This window comes from Ranitomeya variabilis, chromosome 8, assembly GCF_051348905.1.
Source record: "Ranitomeya variabilis isolate aRanVar5 chromosome 8, aRanVar5.hap1, whole genome shotgun sequence".
Taxonomy (NCBI): Eukaryota; Metazoa; Chordata; class Amphibia; order Anura; family Dendrobatidae; genus Ranitomeya; species Ranitomeya variabilis.
This window is the reverse complement of record NC_135239.1, coordinates 185346772-185363275: the sequence shown is the minus strand read 5'-3', so window position 1 is coordinate 185363275 and position 16504 is coordinate 185346772. Positions and strand designations below refer to the sequence as shown.

The 16504-nt window shown below is 44.6% G+C and overlaps 1 protein-coding gene across 22 annotated transcripts in view; it reads right to left on the bottom strand.

Moving 5' to 3' along the window:
• The window catches only part of CACNA1D (calcium voltage-gated channel subunit alpha1 D), a 293921-nt gene that overhangs the window by 144250 nt on the left and 133167 nt on the right, over positions 1–16504 (bottom strand). For 16 of the 22 annotated variants that reach the window (XM_077278290.1, XM_077278291.1, XM_077278292.1 and 13 more), the window contains exons 7-8: positions 13788–13984; positions 10601–10704 (exon numbers count right to left, since the gene is read on the bottom strand). In XM_077278290.1, the coding sequence (XP_077134405.1) occupies positions 10601–10704; positions 13788–13984 (301 nt within the window). Of the gene's footprint in view, positions 1–10241; positions 10346–10600; positions 10705–13787; positions 13985–16504 lie in introns of all 22 variants that reach the window. The other 6 variants (XM_077278309.1, XM_077278307.1, XM_077278311.1 and 3 more) reach the window with 1 other exon arrangement.

The window sequence follows — 16504 nt, the reverse complement described above, 5'->3', positions numbered from 1 at the left end:
GACTTATCAAGCTTCTTAGTACGCTTAGAGCATGCTGATATAACATGAGTTGAATCACCGCAATAGAAGCACAACCCATTTTTTCGTCTAAAATTCTGCCGTTCACTTCTGGACAGAATTCTATCACATTGCATATTCTCTGGCGTCTTCTCAGTAGACACCGCCAAATGGTGCACAGGTTTGCGCTCCCGCAGACGCCTATCGATCTGGATAGCCATTGTCATGGACTCATTCAGACCCGCAGGCACAGGGAACCCCACCATAACATCCTTAATGGCATCAGAGAGACCCTCTCTGAAATTCGCCGCCAGGGCGCACTCATTCCACTGAGTAAGCACAGCCCATTTACGGAATTTCTGGCAGTATATTTCAGCTTCGTCTTGCCCCTGAGATAGGGACATCAAGGCCTTTTCCGCCTGAAGTTCTAACTGAGGTTCCTCATAAAGCAACCCCAAGGCCAGAAAAAACGCATCCACATTGAGCAACGCAGGATCCCCTGGAGCCAATGCAAAAGCCCAATCCTGAGGGTCGCCCTGGAGCAAGGAAATCACAATCCTGACCTGCTGAGCAGGATCTCCAGCAGAGCGAGATTTCAGGGACAAAAACAACTTGCAATTATTTTTGAAATTTTGAAAGCAAGATCTATTCCCCGAGAAAAATTCAGGCAAAGGAATTCTAGGTTCAGATATAGGAACATGAACAACAAAATCTTGTAAATTTTGAACTTTCGTGGTGAGATTATTCAAACCTGCAGCTAAACTCTGAATATCCATTTTAAACAGGTGAACACAGAGCCATTCCAGGATTAGAAGGAGAGAGAGAGAGAAAGGCTGCAATATAGACAGACTTGCAAGAGATTCAATTACAAGCACACTCAGAACTGAAGGAAAAAAAAAAAATCTTCAGCAGACTTCTCTTTTCTCTCCTTTCTCTGTCAATTAATTTAACCCTTTGTGGCCGGTCAAACTGTTATGGTTCTCAATGGCAAGAGAACATAGCCCAGCAAACATAAGAACTAGCTCTTGGAAGGATGGAAACTAATCTGACCATGAACTAAACCTGTCGCACAACTAACAGTAGCCGGGTAGCGTAGCCTGCGTTTTATCCCTAGACGCCCAGCGCCGGCCGGAGGACTAACTAATCCTGGCAGAGGAAAATATAGTCCTGGCTCACCTCTAGAGAAATTTCCCCGAAAGGCAGACAGAGGCCCCCACAAATATTGGCGGTGATTTTAGATGAAATGACAAACGTAGTATGAAAATAGGTTTAGCAAAATTGAGGTCCGCTTACTAGATAGCAGGAAGACAGAAAGGGCACTTTCATGGTCAGCTGAGAACCCTATCAAAACACCATCCTGAAATTACTTTAAGACTCTAGTATTAACTCATAACATCAGAGTGGCAATTTCAGATCACAAGAGCTTTCCAGACACAGAAACGAAACTACAGCTGTGAACTGGAACAAAATGCAAAAACAAACAAGGACAAAGTCCAACTTAGCTGGGAGTTGTCTAGCAGCAGGAACATGCACAGAAAGGCTTCTGATTACAATGTTGACCGGCATGGAAGTGACAGAGGAGCAAGGCTAAATAGCGACTCCCACATCCTGATGGAAACAGGTGAACAGAGAGGAAGATGCACACCAGTACAATTCCACCAGTGGCCACCGGGGGAGCCCAAAATCCAATTTCACAACAGTCCCAGATACCCATCCCTAGGGGGGTCAACTGCCATCTACCCAAGGTCTGTCCTGGTGTAGCACCTGGTCCACCTCCTTAGTCTCTCCTCGAATCATGGCATCATAATCGTATGCCGCTGTGTATCTGAGGGTGGATTAGGTGAGGCTCCAAGTCACGCCCCTCTAGGCTTGTGATTCCACCACCCAGCCCATTACAGGCATTATAGCATATCTACTGATAATCCCACCTCTGGAACACTCAGCTATTGGGAACTATACTCTTTATTCACATCAATGGAGAGGTGGGCACTCTATTTTGAAGTCGATAGGAAGAAGCAATTAGACTCCCATTCCCTCATAAGTGAGGGACTCAGACATTCCCATCTTCATGGAGCTTAGATGTCTGTGCAGGTTTGCTTTAGGTACTCTGGCTTGGCTCCAAAACCACATTGTCTTTGGTAGCGACACAGATAGAAAAGTGCCCCTGTCTAAGAACAATATATGGGCCCTTTGCAAGCAAATATCTCATCATAATGCACAATTCCACTTGCTTTAGTGATAGAAGTGGGCCCCCATGTGACTGCACAAGCCACAAGTGGCACCAATGGTATTTCCGCCCCTCGTCTTCTTCTTTACCTTTGGAGACTATTGCTATGCCAGAGCGCGACACCTCCAGTGGGTCACTCCTAAGCTATGCTGGAGAGTGTGACCTCCAGTGGGTCACTCCTATTCTATGCTGGACAGTGGGACCTCCAGTGGGTCACTCCCACTCTATGCTGGAGGGTGGGACCTCCGATGGACCACTCCTACTCTATACCAGAATGTGAGACCTACAGAGGGCCACTCCTACTATACCGCGAAGTCTGGGACCTCCGGTGGGCCATTGCTACTCTATGCTGGAGCGTAGGATCTCTGGTGGACCACTCCTACTCTATGCCGGAGTGTGGGACCTACAGTGGGCCACTCGTACTTTATGCCAAAGTGTGGGACCTCCAATGGGCTACTCCTACTCTATACCAGAGTGCGACACCACTGGTTGGCCACTCGTACTTTATGCCATAGTGTGCGACCTCCGGTGGGCAACTCCCACTCTATACCGGAGTGTGGTAACTCCAGTGGGCCACTCCTACTCTATGCTGGAGTGTGGGACCTCAGGTGGGCCACTCCTCCTTTACGCCGGAGTGTGGAACCTCTGGTGGGCCATTCCTACTTTACGCCAGAGTGTGGGACCTTTGGTGGGCCACTCTTACCCTATGCAGGAGTGTGGGACCATTGAGGGCCACTCCTACTCTATGCCAGTGTGTGGGACCTTTGGTGGGTCACTCCTACTTTACACCAGTTTGGGACCTCCGATGGGCCACTCCTGCTCTATGCTGGAGTGTGGGACCTCCGATGGGCCACTCCTACTCTTAGCCGAAGTGTGGGACCTCCGGTAGGCCACTTCTACTCTATGTCAGAGTGTGAGACCTCCAGTGGGCCACTCTTACTCAATGCTGGAGTGTGGGACCTCTCGTGGGCTACTGCTATGCCTTGACATAGTGTGGAACCTCCGGTGGGCTACTCCTTCCATAAGGGCAAGTGATACATAAACATTATCAGTTGCAAGGAGAGGTCTTGCCACTTTAAGAAACTTAGTGTTGAAATACTGAATTTCTTGTATAAATCGTTGCCAGAGCAACTTGAATAAAAAGACCGTCAAAATGTTAACACAAAGAGAAAGAAAAAAGAAAAGAATTGAACCATTTGAGGCTTCCAGTAAATTATATATCTTGTCACGTTAAATTTACACTGCCGTTTCGGCGCCATCATTTTGGAGCAGGTTTATTCTGAATGTTTCCTAAAAATATCACCTATGTTAAAATGACTGTAATCTAGAAAGAAAGTGCGGAGGGAAGTGTCAATGGCCAGGAAATCACGGAGAGAAGCGCCGATCAGCAACGGGCCAGCCATGGACGGCAGAGAATCCAGTGCAGGCTTAATAAACTGGTCAACTGGATTACCGAGTCTTTATAACGAAGCCACAGATTATTTGCTGTTTGGATTATTGTCTGTCTCCTCAGGAATTACTGACAGAAAATCCATTAAAGGGATAGATTCATTCATCCGTTTTCTTCTTTCAGACATAAAAAAGACATTGACAGCAAAGCCAGATTAATCAAGAAAGCGACAGGATTCCCAGCTAATCTGGCAGGAGCCAAAATACTGTGGTGGACAATAGTGTGAAAGCGAGTCCTAGAGAAGGACCACAAAAAAGTGGTGGCCACTTAGACATAGACTAGGTTCATATGTCGAGCATTGAGTACGGATTTTACGATTGGATTCCTATTTTCTTGGCTCGGTGCACCAAAAATGAAATAAAACAATACCAGGCCAGTGGTTTCCTGTAGATTTAGGGCACCCACCAATTTTCAGCAACAGAAATTGATATAAAAAAAAAATGCAACAATTTCTGAGCAGATTTTTGCACAAAAAAAAAAAATGCAGCAAATACAGTACTGTGCAAAAGTTTTAGGCAGTGTGGAAAAAATGCTGGAAAGCAAGAATGGTTAACCATCAGGGAGGCGTCTGATTGGCTACAAATGTATTCTGCAGCAGGACAACGACCCCAAACATACAACCAATGTCATTAAGAGCGTTCAGTGTAAAGAAGAAAGTGATGATCCGGCCCCTGCAGAGCCCTGATCTGAACATCATCCAGTCTGTCTGGGATCACATGAAGAGATAGAAGAATCTGCACAAGGGACATCTACAGAAGATCTGGGGTTAGTTCTCCATGATGTTTAGAACAATCTCTCTGCCGTGACATCTACAGAAGATCTGGGGTTAGTCCTCCATGATGTTTAGAACAATCTCTCTGCCGTGACATCTACAGAAGATCTGGGGTTAGTTCTCCATGATGTTTAGAACAATCTCTCTGCCGTGACATCTACAGAAGATCTGGGGTTAGTTCTCCATGATGTTTAGAACAATCTCTCTGCCGTGCTCCTTCACAAACTGTGAGCAAGTACCTAAAAGAACTAATGAATGAAAAGTATAGCCATTTGATTTAGATTTCTCTTTTGTTCATTCACTTCATACCATTCATTCACTTCTATTTTTGAATGTGTTTTTACTTTGCAGCATTTTTACTGCCTAAAACTTTTGCACAGTACTGTATTTATGCCGCCCCTGCATGAGACTGTATAAAGTTCTTGAAAAGATTCTAGATGATTTATGGTTCTGAACACCGATCGGAGACCCAATGAAGGGCGCAGTTCTTAGCGGTGTGCTTTCGCTCCTTCGTTTTGTGGATTGGTCTTGGTCTACACACTGTCTACACGGTTCCCCAATGACCAAAACTTCTAAATGTGTCACTATGAAATGTCACATTAAAAAAAAAAAAAAAGATGATCGCTCCAATTTTTAGACCACAATACAATTTGGTCAATTCCCCAAATCTTCTAGACCAGATTTTAGGCTTCCCCCCATAGGTCCTCTAATAAAGGACTACAAGGACAGCTGCCACTTTTGCCACTAGCCAATTGTATGTGAATTACAATTCAATCTTATTATTTTACTATTTGCTACCAGACATGATCAGAAAGTAAAATCTGAGGCTCGGGATCCATGTTCTCGGTTTCCTTCTGCTGCCACGTAGCTCCACCACAGAAGACGCAGAATGTCCATGTCCCAGGCCTTGACATTAATGTTCTGATCTCAGGGCCAAAGTTTTTTATATAATTCATAAAGGACATATTGTAGGTTTCATGTAATCTCTTCTCTTGTGTTACCAGCACAACTAATTACTTCCCAGAACAGCCCGTCTCTGCCCTTGTGGACTAAAATTAGCCATATTATGGCACATGGAGGTCCTGAGGGGCCTCCTTATCCATTAATTAAGAGCACTAGCAAAGGCAAGATTATTCTGGAGCCAAGACAAGCCGCGACCTGATAACTGGCCACGCGTCCAGTACACGACCATGCTGGAAACAGATCACTTTGTTCTATGGGAATTTCCATCAATTATACTAGATACAAGCCGAAATACCAATCCTTCTATTACCCGAATTATCACAGAGCACCTCCCCATATACTTTACATGGCTGTCCGAGAAACAATGTTACGGCTGATTTTTTGGCTGGCAGATACCTCGCCCGCTTATGTCCTAGGGAACTAGTGGATCGGTAGTCCAAAATCATACATGTCCGACCCTTATCTCCCCCGACAATCATCATGTGGACTGGAAGAGTTTTATCTGTTGTGTATGATTCTTGGGTGTTAGCCATGAAAACTGGGACAGGGATAGTCTAATGTGTACGGGGTCTTCAGTGCAGCTTGAGAAAAGAGAGAGAGGAGAGTGAGGAGAGAGAGAGAGAGGAGAAAAAGAAGAGAGAGGAGAGAGAAAGAAGAGACTGGAGAGAGAAAGAAGAGAAAGAGGAGAGTGAGGAAAGAGAAATAGAGAGGAGAGAGAAAGAAGAGAGAGGAGAGAGAGGGAAGAGAGAGGAGAGAGAGAGAAGAGAGAGGAGAGTGAGGAGAGAAAAAGAAAAGAGGAAAGTGAGGAGAGAAATAAGAGAGAGGAGAGAGAAAGAAAAGAGAGGAGAGTGAGTAGAGAGAAAGAAGAGAGTGGAGAGAGAAGAGGAGAGAGAAAGAAGAGACAGTGGAGAGAGAGGAGAGAGAACGAGAGGAGAGATAGAGAAGAGAGAGACAAGAGTGAGGAGAGAGAGGAGAGAGAAAGAAGAGAGGAGAGAGAGAGAGAAAAAAGAGCGCGAGTAGAGTGAGGAAAGAGGAGAGAGAAAGAAGAGAAAGGAGAATGAGGAGAGAGGGAGAGGAGAGAGAAAGAAGAATGAGAGGAAAGTGAGCAGAGAGAAAGAAGAGAGAGAGGAGTGAGGAGAGAGAACGAGAGGAGAGGAAAAAGGAGAGAGAGGGATGGGAAAGGAGAGAGGAGAGGAGAGGGAGAGGAGAGCGAAAGGGAGGGGAAAGGAGAGAAGAGAGAAAAGGAGAGGAGAGAGGGAGAGGAAAGAGGGAGGGGAAAGGAGAGAAAAGGAGAGGAAAGAGGGAGAAGAGAGAGCGAGAAGAGAGATTGAGGGGAGAGGAGAGATGGAGAGGAGAGGAGAAAGTAGAAATAGAAGATTGAGAGAGGGAGGGAGAGGAGATAGAGATACAGGAGACAAAAGCACAGGAGAGAGAGCACAAGCAAACGAGGGGAGAGGAAAGAGAATAGAGGATAGAGGAGAGAGAAGAAAGAGACAGAGGAGCTAGAGATAGAGGAGACAAAAGGAGAGACAGGAGAGCGAGAGAGAGCGCGAGCAAAGGAGAGGACAGAGGGAGGCGAGAGGAAGAGAAGAGAGGGGAGAGACAGAGGAGAGAAGAGAGATACAGGGGAGAGGGAGAGTAGAAAGGGAGATAGAGAAAGGAGACAGAGGACAGAGAGACAGGAGAATGACAGAGAGGGAAGGAGAGGAAGAGGAGAGATAGAGGACAGAGAGACAGAGGAGAGAGTGAGGAGATTGTGTGAGTAGAGAGTTGTACATTGTGCTCTTTTGTCTGTAAAGAGATAGTAGAATTTCGGGAAACGAGCTCTTGCTCTGCAATTTTTGGAAAATCATGGAGAAACGCCATAGTCAGCATTACAGGGCTTCACTTACAGGATAGATGCAGGAACCCACGGTGGGATCCGTCCTATTAAACATTTACGGCATAGTCTGACAGTAAGCGCAAATGTACAAGATTAGAAGACCCCTTTATGGGAGAAATCTTAAGATGAACAAACGGATTAGTAGGAGGACCCTGGCCCTGCGGCCATACAGTAAAAGCCCGGGCACAACCTCATGTGTCCATCACTCCACAACGATGATGCCGCATCAGGCCTACAAATCAGGAGAGGCACGGGCATCCCATCCCGCAGAGACCAACCTAACCAAAGATTGCCAAAAGTAGACCAGCCCTTTAAGCTCTCACTAGAGCTCTTTACTACTGTGATCAGCTGAGCATTTATAAAACAGACACAATCTGATTGTTGGGGCCAAAAGTTTAGACCCTTTCTGATTTAATCCAGGTGGATAAATGCTACTTGTGCACCCGACATCCATGGTCATAATGTTGCATGGGCTAGTAGGAGAGGTGCCCGGGAGGCCAAACTGAGGATGCAAGGAGCAAAAGTGAGGATCGGCTGCCACGGAGGACTGGACGCTGGACTAGGGCAGCACAAATGAAATAGCTCATTTTTGGCAAATATATAAGAGAGAATGCACAGAAAGGCTCCCAGGTGAATTCTCAATTATATGTTTTAAAAAAAAATTGAAAAATGATGTACATGTAAAAATACTGCCCCACAAAAGTCTTAAAAGGAATCTGTCAGCAGGTTTTTGCGATGTAACTTGAGAGCACCATAATGTAGGAGCAGAATCCCCGATTACAGCGATGTATCACTCACTGATCTGTGTTTTACTGTTTTAATACAATCAGTGTTTTATCAGCAGGAGATTATCCCTACAGGACAAGTTGGCACCTGTAGAGTAGTCCAACCACGCCCCCAGCACTGATTGGCAGAAAGCTGTGGGTGGGGTTATACACAGCTCAACAACTGAGCTCTGCTAGATAAAGCTATGATTCTGGTATACCTGCTGCACCCAGTAAGGTGAGTGATACATCACTGGAATCAGGGTCTCTGTCCCCACATCATGGTGCTATCAGATCACATAGCAAAAAAAACTGCCGACAGATTCCCGTTAAAAAGCACTGGAACAATTGGTGACAAAGTAAAAATGGGTTCACAATGAACCACTAAAATGAGCTCTGATACAAAAGTACATGAGACTAAATGAAATATTCCACCCTATAAAACATATCAAATATAATAATAAAAATAAGAAGCAATCTGAGAATGGCTGGTCTCTTTATATTCTAGATACAATCATATAACCCACGGTGACAATTACGAGAAGTCGGATCACATCGTGACGCGTTTTGGGTACTCACCACAACAGTATAGTACAAACTGAACACAACAGCAGAGCAGTAAGCAATCAGATTACATGCACCGTGTGCAGGACAGAACGGTGGCCGGCCGGCCGGACGTGGAGAATTTCTCCAGAAATCAGACATTGAAACAAAGATCAGAAAGTGTGAATAATAGACAGACGGAAAAATCACTCCAGGGAAAGCAGGAACCCACGGCAGGACATCTTTGTTTAGAAGCAGGTACTGTAAACAGGTCTTTAGGAGCATTAAATAAGATGTCCTAAGAAAAATGGTGCAGAGCCGTCCTGCCATAGAGTGCAGCTTAAAGGGCCCCTGTCAGCAGGACTATCACCGCTGACCATCTGATGATATGCGGATCTTTATTATCTTTCCTATCATACATATGCTTATTCTGTCTAATAGATCATATTGCACAAAAAACGCTTTTAACCATTAAGTGCTGTATAATTACCCCAAAGTAGTCATTTGGGTGGAGCCTGTGATCTGAAGAGTCATGCAGTCCCTACCGGAATTGTGGACACAGAGGGTCTAAAGTTAGCTGAAATTTCGAATTTGCTGAGAAGATTCCTCCTCAATGGGTATGACTACAGCATGACTGTTAGTCATCTGGGCGGAACTGATGTTGCTACTTCATGCTAATTATGATACAGCACCTACAAAAAAAAAAGTGATTGCTCTATTCTATACCTTACCTGCCAAAATAACCACATGCATCCGTGAAGAGGCAGTATGACAGTTCAAACCAAGCACAGGAGCTCAGTGCACCCTTGGTGAGACCAAACAACTCAATTCACCGTCCCACCTACTTGTTTTCTATCTACGGTATTTCCCTGACCTCTTCCTTGATTTACAGCTCTGGCTTTACAGGAGCCTGAGGAGAGTGGAGATAGATGGAAAAAAAAAGTAGGTAGAATAGTGCATTGAACTGGCCACACCAAGAGTGCACCGAGCTAATGTGCTTTAACTGTTTGGCTATGCCACGGGTGCACCGAGCTAATGTGCTTGAACTGTTTGTCCACACCAAGGGTGCACTGAGCTTATGTGCTTGAACTGTTTGGCCACACCAATGGTGCACTGAGCTAATGTGCTTGAACTGTTTGGCCACACCAATGGTGCACTGAGCTAATGCGCTTGAACTGTTTGGCCACAGCAAGGGTGCACTGAGCTTATGTGTTTGAACTGTTTGGCCACACCAAGGGTGCACTGAGCTAATGTGCTTGAACTGTTTGGCCACACCAGTGGTGCACTGAGCTAATGTGCTTGAACTGTTTGGCCACACCAAGGGTGCACTGAGCTTATGTGTTTGAACTGTTTGGCCACACCAAGGGTGCAAACAGAGTTCCTTTAAATAGCTACATAGCATACTGGGATTGGTACGGAGTTGCTGGTCCAGCTGACAGGTTAATTTTGAAGGCTTGAGGCACAATGAAATCATGAGAGGATACCTGTCACAGATTTGTTTCCAAACAAAGATTGTACAAAACATTTTTTTTTTTTTTAAATTGTCAGCCATGCAGAGAACAAATATGAAATATTTATTTTGTGCAGATAGCTGGCCACCGAGCAAACAGCAATAGAAGAGGCAGGATCATCCGTCTGCTTACCCACTAAGTACACCAAGAACCAGGTTAAGAACGAAAAATGAGCCAAGGATAATAAGACTAACAAAATAGATCCATGGCCATTCACATCCTATGGCATCATTCACCTGTAAGAAGTCAAGGAAGTTGGTTACAGTCTGAACGTGTACTGTCCAGCAGAGACCAACCTGCAGCCACCGAGCCACATCGACCATCTCCATCTTCCTAAGGAGAGGGAGATCAGTGGTCCTTACCTTGGGATTATTCTCTAGAATCAGTCTTCTTAGTCTTTTTTTTATCTCTCCCTACTTGTTTGGCACTGATATGTTGGCGGTGGCTGAACGTTGGCCTCTGCTTTCATGAAGGAAAAGACATGTGCTTACCCGCTTAATACACCAAGAACAAGATTTAGCACGAAAAATGACCCAAAGATGACGAGACTGACAAAATACACCCAAGGTAATTCAAATCCCATAGCATCATTCATCTGGAAAAAACAAAACGCACTTATAGAAAGCATTGGTGAGAAGAAACAGGGCATGAAATCAAGACTAGAACACAATCCCCATGGCGGAGGTGGGCCAAGGTGTAGGTGGCTGTCCAATCTGAGTCTGGGAGGTGCTGGGCTTCCTTCAGGTGTTCCCTGTTCCAAGTGATTATTCAGCTACTTAACTGAACTTTCTGGCCCAGATAGCTGCTAGTTGTAGCTTTCAGATCTGTGTCAATTGTTCCTCTGTGCTTTGTTCTCAGCATTCTGACTTTCTGATATTTTGTTGCCGAACCCCGGACTTTCCCATTGACTACCCTTTTTGTTCTGATCCGCTATGTTCCTGGTATTCTGACCTTGGACCGTTACAGGACTATGCCTTTGTCTCTTCCCTCTCTTTATGATGCACCCTCCTGGCTCTTGACCTTGGACTTCTTGACTAAACTGACCTACGGCTTGTGAGTAAGAAGTGACTCAGCGTCACAGCATCTCTGCGAATATTTCAGGACCACACCCGCTTGAAAAACGAGGATAGATTTATACACAAATAAGAGGAGCCATTGGTCTTTCAAGGGAATCTGTCAGCTGGTTTTTGCTGTTTAATCTGAGAGCAGCATGATGATGGGCTGAGAGACCCTGATTCCAGTGATGTGTTACTTATTCGGTTCCTTGTTTTTGTTTCAATATAATCAGTGTTTTATCTGCAGGAGGTTATCACTAGGGGACTAGTTGTCTTGTGCCATGAAGTCCTCCTGCTCTGTGTAACCCCGCCCCCAACGCTGATTTGTACCTTTCTGCCTATGCACAGCGTACACAGAAAGCTGTCAATCAGTGGGGTGGACAGAGTTATACAGAGCTCAGCATTCAGAAAACTGAGTATGCAAACATGAAGGTAATGGGGACCTATTACATTTGCACACTTTTATAAAAGGGAAACTTTTGCTATTAAACCACGGCCAGCATACTACAGAGCCCATTAAAGTCTTTCCGAACATCCTAAATTGCTGCTTTTATTAAGAGGGAGATATTGAAGACCTCAGAGCATCGCTGTCACTAGTCATCTGGGCGGAGCTGCAGGAGGGGATAGTCAACACTCCCACTCCACTGTGACTGACAAAGACTTGACACACCAGGCCAGATGTCAATCAAAAGTGGGCATGCTACTAGCACGGAGACCCTGATTAGCCCCCAATACACCACCACCCGAATACCTACAGACCCTCCTTGTAAAAGCAGTGATTTGACCAGGGGGGCATCAAGAAAGTTAGTAATGAGCTCTATGGCAGGTGGTGAGGATTTAATAACAGCATTTTAAATGACAGGTGGACTTTAAAAAACCAGAAGCGGTGGACATCAGGATGAAGGATAAAGTATATGCAACCAGAAAGAGGGTCTGCGGCCATTAGATATTCCAGAGAAGGCGCAGAAATAAAAATGACTCCTTATTAGACTAATCTAATAACTTTATCCCGCTCCTCTCACCTCGGGGGGTCGGACGTGATGGGATCTTAATTTGAATCTTTTACATTGATGATGAATTATAAAAAAGGGATAAAATTGAGTTTTTATTTTTTTTTCATCATCTTAAAATGTCTCATCGACAAGCAGTTTTTTTTACATTTTCAGTCTAACCTCAAACTAGTAGAAGTCTACGGGGCTCAGGCTTTGTTTTTTTAGGTTAACTTTTTTTTTTTTTTTTTTTTTTTGAGCTGGGGGTTGTTTATATGGAAAATTATAACACAGCATACATTTTTATATACACTATATACTTCTATGGCTCTGTAGGGCCACCCACTGTCATTCGGAGCTGTAATCACAATTCTGTCAGCGATTATCTTTAGATGTCACCGCATTCCCTGCTTGTTCAGTTCTTTATAAAACAAGTTGCACTGATTTACATCATAGGACATATAGGGCGAATTCATCAAGAACTTTAGGCCAGTAAAAAAAAATGAGCTGTGCAGAAATTATGCAAATTTTGGTTTTCTAACGCCATGTTCATTGGCGGAGATTAATCGGAAGGGGTGTGGTCTTCAAGACTATAAATTACACTACAAAAGTGGAATAAATTATAGCAAAAATGTATAAAAGCGCATTTTACTCCAGCAGCCGCGGGATCAAGACTGGTATAAAAGCACTAAACTTGATGATCAGTGTTTTTACCCAGTAATGCACAAAAGTCCAAAAATTATCCCCAACTAATCTTCAAAAAGTGGCAGGGCAGGTGTAAAAACACCAATAGTCCCCAAATTTGTGTGCGACTATACATTACATAAATTTTGACTTTTCCACAACCGTTTTCGAGAGAATAAAGTTTGATGAATTCACGCCCCCCCCCCCAATGCATTTTTGGATTATTTTAAATAAACTATATATAATATTACATGCACTGAGAACGGGACTACTTCTATACATACAATTAAAGGCATACAAAGATACAAAGAGTCCCCAGATGTCAGACCCCAAAGATTTAGAGTTAATAAGGACCTAAAAGGTGAAGAATAGCTCAAAAACTTGAGCTGGGAACTGGGATAATTTTTTAACTTTTGACAAACGCTAATTGAACCACTAAGGCCCCATACACACGTTCAGGAATTGATGCAGAAAATTCCTGGGAAAATCCTGACATTTCTGCCGGTTTTCTGCATGAAAACCGCATGCGTTTTTTTACGCGTTTTTTGCGCGTTTTTGACGCGTTTTTGTCGCGGTTTTTCCCAAACATTTCCCAATGCATTAGACAGTGGAAAAACCGCGAAAAAAACGCAAAATTAATGAGCATGTCCGGATTTTTACCGCAATGCGTTTTTCATGCGGAAAAACGCACATCATGTGCACAGAAATTGCGGATTTCATTAAAAATGATAGGATGCTTAATGTATGCAGATTATTTGCGGTTTTATAGCGTTTTTATAGCGCAAAAACGCTAAAAAACCGCAAATAATCTGCACTGTGTGAACATAGCCTTAAACAAACAAAAAATTATATTATACCTGCAAACCCATCAATTATTAGGTCACAAAAATGGTGGCTTCCACCGCGTACTGAACATTTCTACTAATTACTGTGAGAGCAGTATGACTTACCCAATATAAGACATCAGTCCAGCCCTCCATGGTGATGCACTGGAACACAGTTAACATTGCAAAGGCGAAATTATCGAAATTGGTTATTCCCCCATTAGGCCCAGCCCATCCGCTCTTACATTCTGAACCATTTACTGGACACACGCGCCCGTTCCCTGAGAACGCACAGGGCGCAGGTTCATCTTCGGCCAGCAATTCTGTGGAGTAAGAAGTACAGTGAACGAGTAGGAGTGTAGGACTCGATGAGGACTCACGCATCTCCCAAAAAAAAAAAATTTTCCACACATTTCCTAGCAGAGTAAGGCCACGTTCACACTATCAGTATTTGGTCAGCATTTTACATCAGTATTTGTAAGCCAAAGCCAGGAGTGGGTGATAAATACAGAAGTGGTGATGTGTTTCTATTATACTTTTCCTCTAATTGTTCCACTCCTGGTTTTGGCTTACAAATACTGATGTAAAATACTGACCAAATACTGATAGTGTGACCGCAGCCTAATATAGTAACGGACCAATGCAGAGTTTATTGAAAATTTTTTACTCGATTTGAATCGCTTTTTCAAAGGATATACAAGAATTAAAGGGGTTTTCCAAGTAAAATAAAAGGGCTGTCCCTTTTATGATTTCCCAGAACCCTTGTTATCTTTATTTTTTAGCACCACTTCAGCCCCCTGCAGCCATCCTTGTGGTCTTTTATTGTATTTATCCAGAAAGTCCTGCCAACTCTACCTCTGTGTCCCTAAAATACAATTCCCAAGATCTCTTTCTGTCCCATAGCTCATTCATTCCCACCCTCAGTGCCCATCTGTTCCACCTACAAAGCACCACCATGAGACTCCTACAAAGCACCATCCCGAGACTTCTACAAAGCACCATCCCGAGACTCCTACAAAGCACCACCCTGAGACTCCTACAAAGCACCATCCTGAGACTCCTACAAAGCATCATCCCGAGACTTCTACATAGCACCACCCTGAGACTCCTACAAAGCACCATCCCGAGACTCCTACAAAGCATCATCCCGAGACTTCTACATAGCACCACCCTGAGACTCCTACAAAGCACCATCCTGAGACTCCTACAAAGCATCATCCCGAGACTTCTACATAGCACCACCCTGAGACTCCTACAAAGCACCATCCCGAGACTCCTACAAAGCATCATCCCGAGACTTCTACATAGCACCACCCTGAGACTCCTACAAAGCACCATCCCGAGACTCCTACAAAGCACCACCCTGAGACTCCTACAAAGCACCATCCTGAGACTCCTACAAAGCACCATCCCGAGACTTCTACAAAGCACCACCCTGAGACTCCTACAAAGCACCATCCCGAGACTCCTACACTACAAAGCACCATCCTGAGACTCCTACAAAGCACCACCGAGACTCCTACAAAGCACCATCCCGAGACTCCTACAAAGCATCATCCCGAGACTTCTACAAAGCACCATCCCGAGACTCCTACAAAGCACCACCCTGAGACTCCTACAAAGCACCATCCTGAGACTCCTACAAAGCACCATCCCGAGACTTCTACAAAGCACCACCCTGAGACTCCTACAAAGCACCATCCTGAGACTCCTACACTACAAAGCACCATCCTGAGACTCCTACAAAGCACCACCGAGACTCCTACAAAGCACCATCCCGATACTCCTACAAAGCACCACCCTGAGACTCCTACAAAGCACCATCCCGAGACTTCTACAAAGCACCACCCTGAGACTCCTACAAAGCACCATCCCGAGACTCCTACAAAGCACCACCCTGAGACTCCTACAAAGCACCACCCTGAGACTCCTACAAAGCACCATCCCGAGACTTCTACAAAGCACCACCCTGAGACTCCTACAAAGCACCATCCCGAGACTCCTACAAAGCACCACCCTGAGACTCCTACAAAGCACCACCCTGAGACTCTAAAGATGGATAAATCGCTGCAAACACAGATTCTCCTTCCTAAGATTCCTCCTAGTTCACCTAGTATTTGCTATCCTGAGACTCTCCTGCAGTCCATAGTGTTCCAGGTACTGTCATTGGCTTGTTCAGTGCACAGAAGGTGGAGCAATGAGACACATAATGTAGTAATTTATTCTACTGTCATCTGGAAGTCTGGGACAGGCCAGCTCCATCTCTCTAGTCTATAGTCACAAGCTGATAAGATTACTTTGTTCTGTGTGGATCCTGCCATGTGCTCCTCTGGCTCTCCCTCCCTGTGCACATCCCCAGTCACTGTAAATTTGCTCAGGATCACAGGGCACACCCCCTGACATCACTTCTCCCTCCCTCCCTGTGCACATCCCCAGTCACTGTAAACTCGTGCAGGATCACAGACCACGCTCCCTGACATTACCTTTCCCTCCCTCCCTGTGCACGTCCCCAGTCACTGAAATCTTGCTCAGGATCACACCCCCATGGCATCACTGTTCAGCACTTACTGCGCCATTCAAAGCACAGACATGAAGCTCCTCTCTGTACTTATATCAGACTGTAGCAGGAGGTAAGGAACTGGAGGTCACGTTGCCACATGTTAAAGCTCAGAGATAGCAGAATTTTAACAGCAAGTAAATTATAAAGTTTCCTCATTTTTAACAGGCTTTATTTTGTTTCAGTAATCTGTGTGCTTGAAAAATCTCTTTAACTACAATAGGTGGAGAGATGACGGGTCCTCTTTAAATTAATATAATATAAGTTATACTAAATCTTTTCTAAC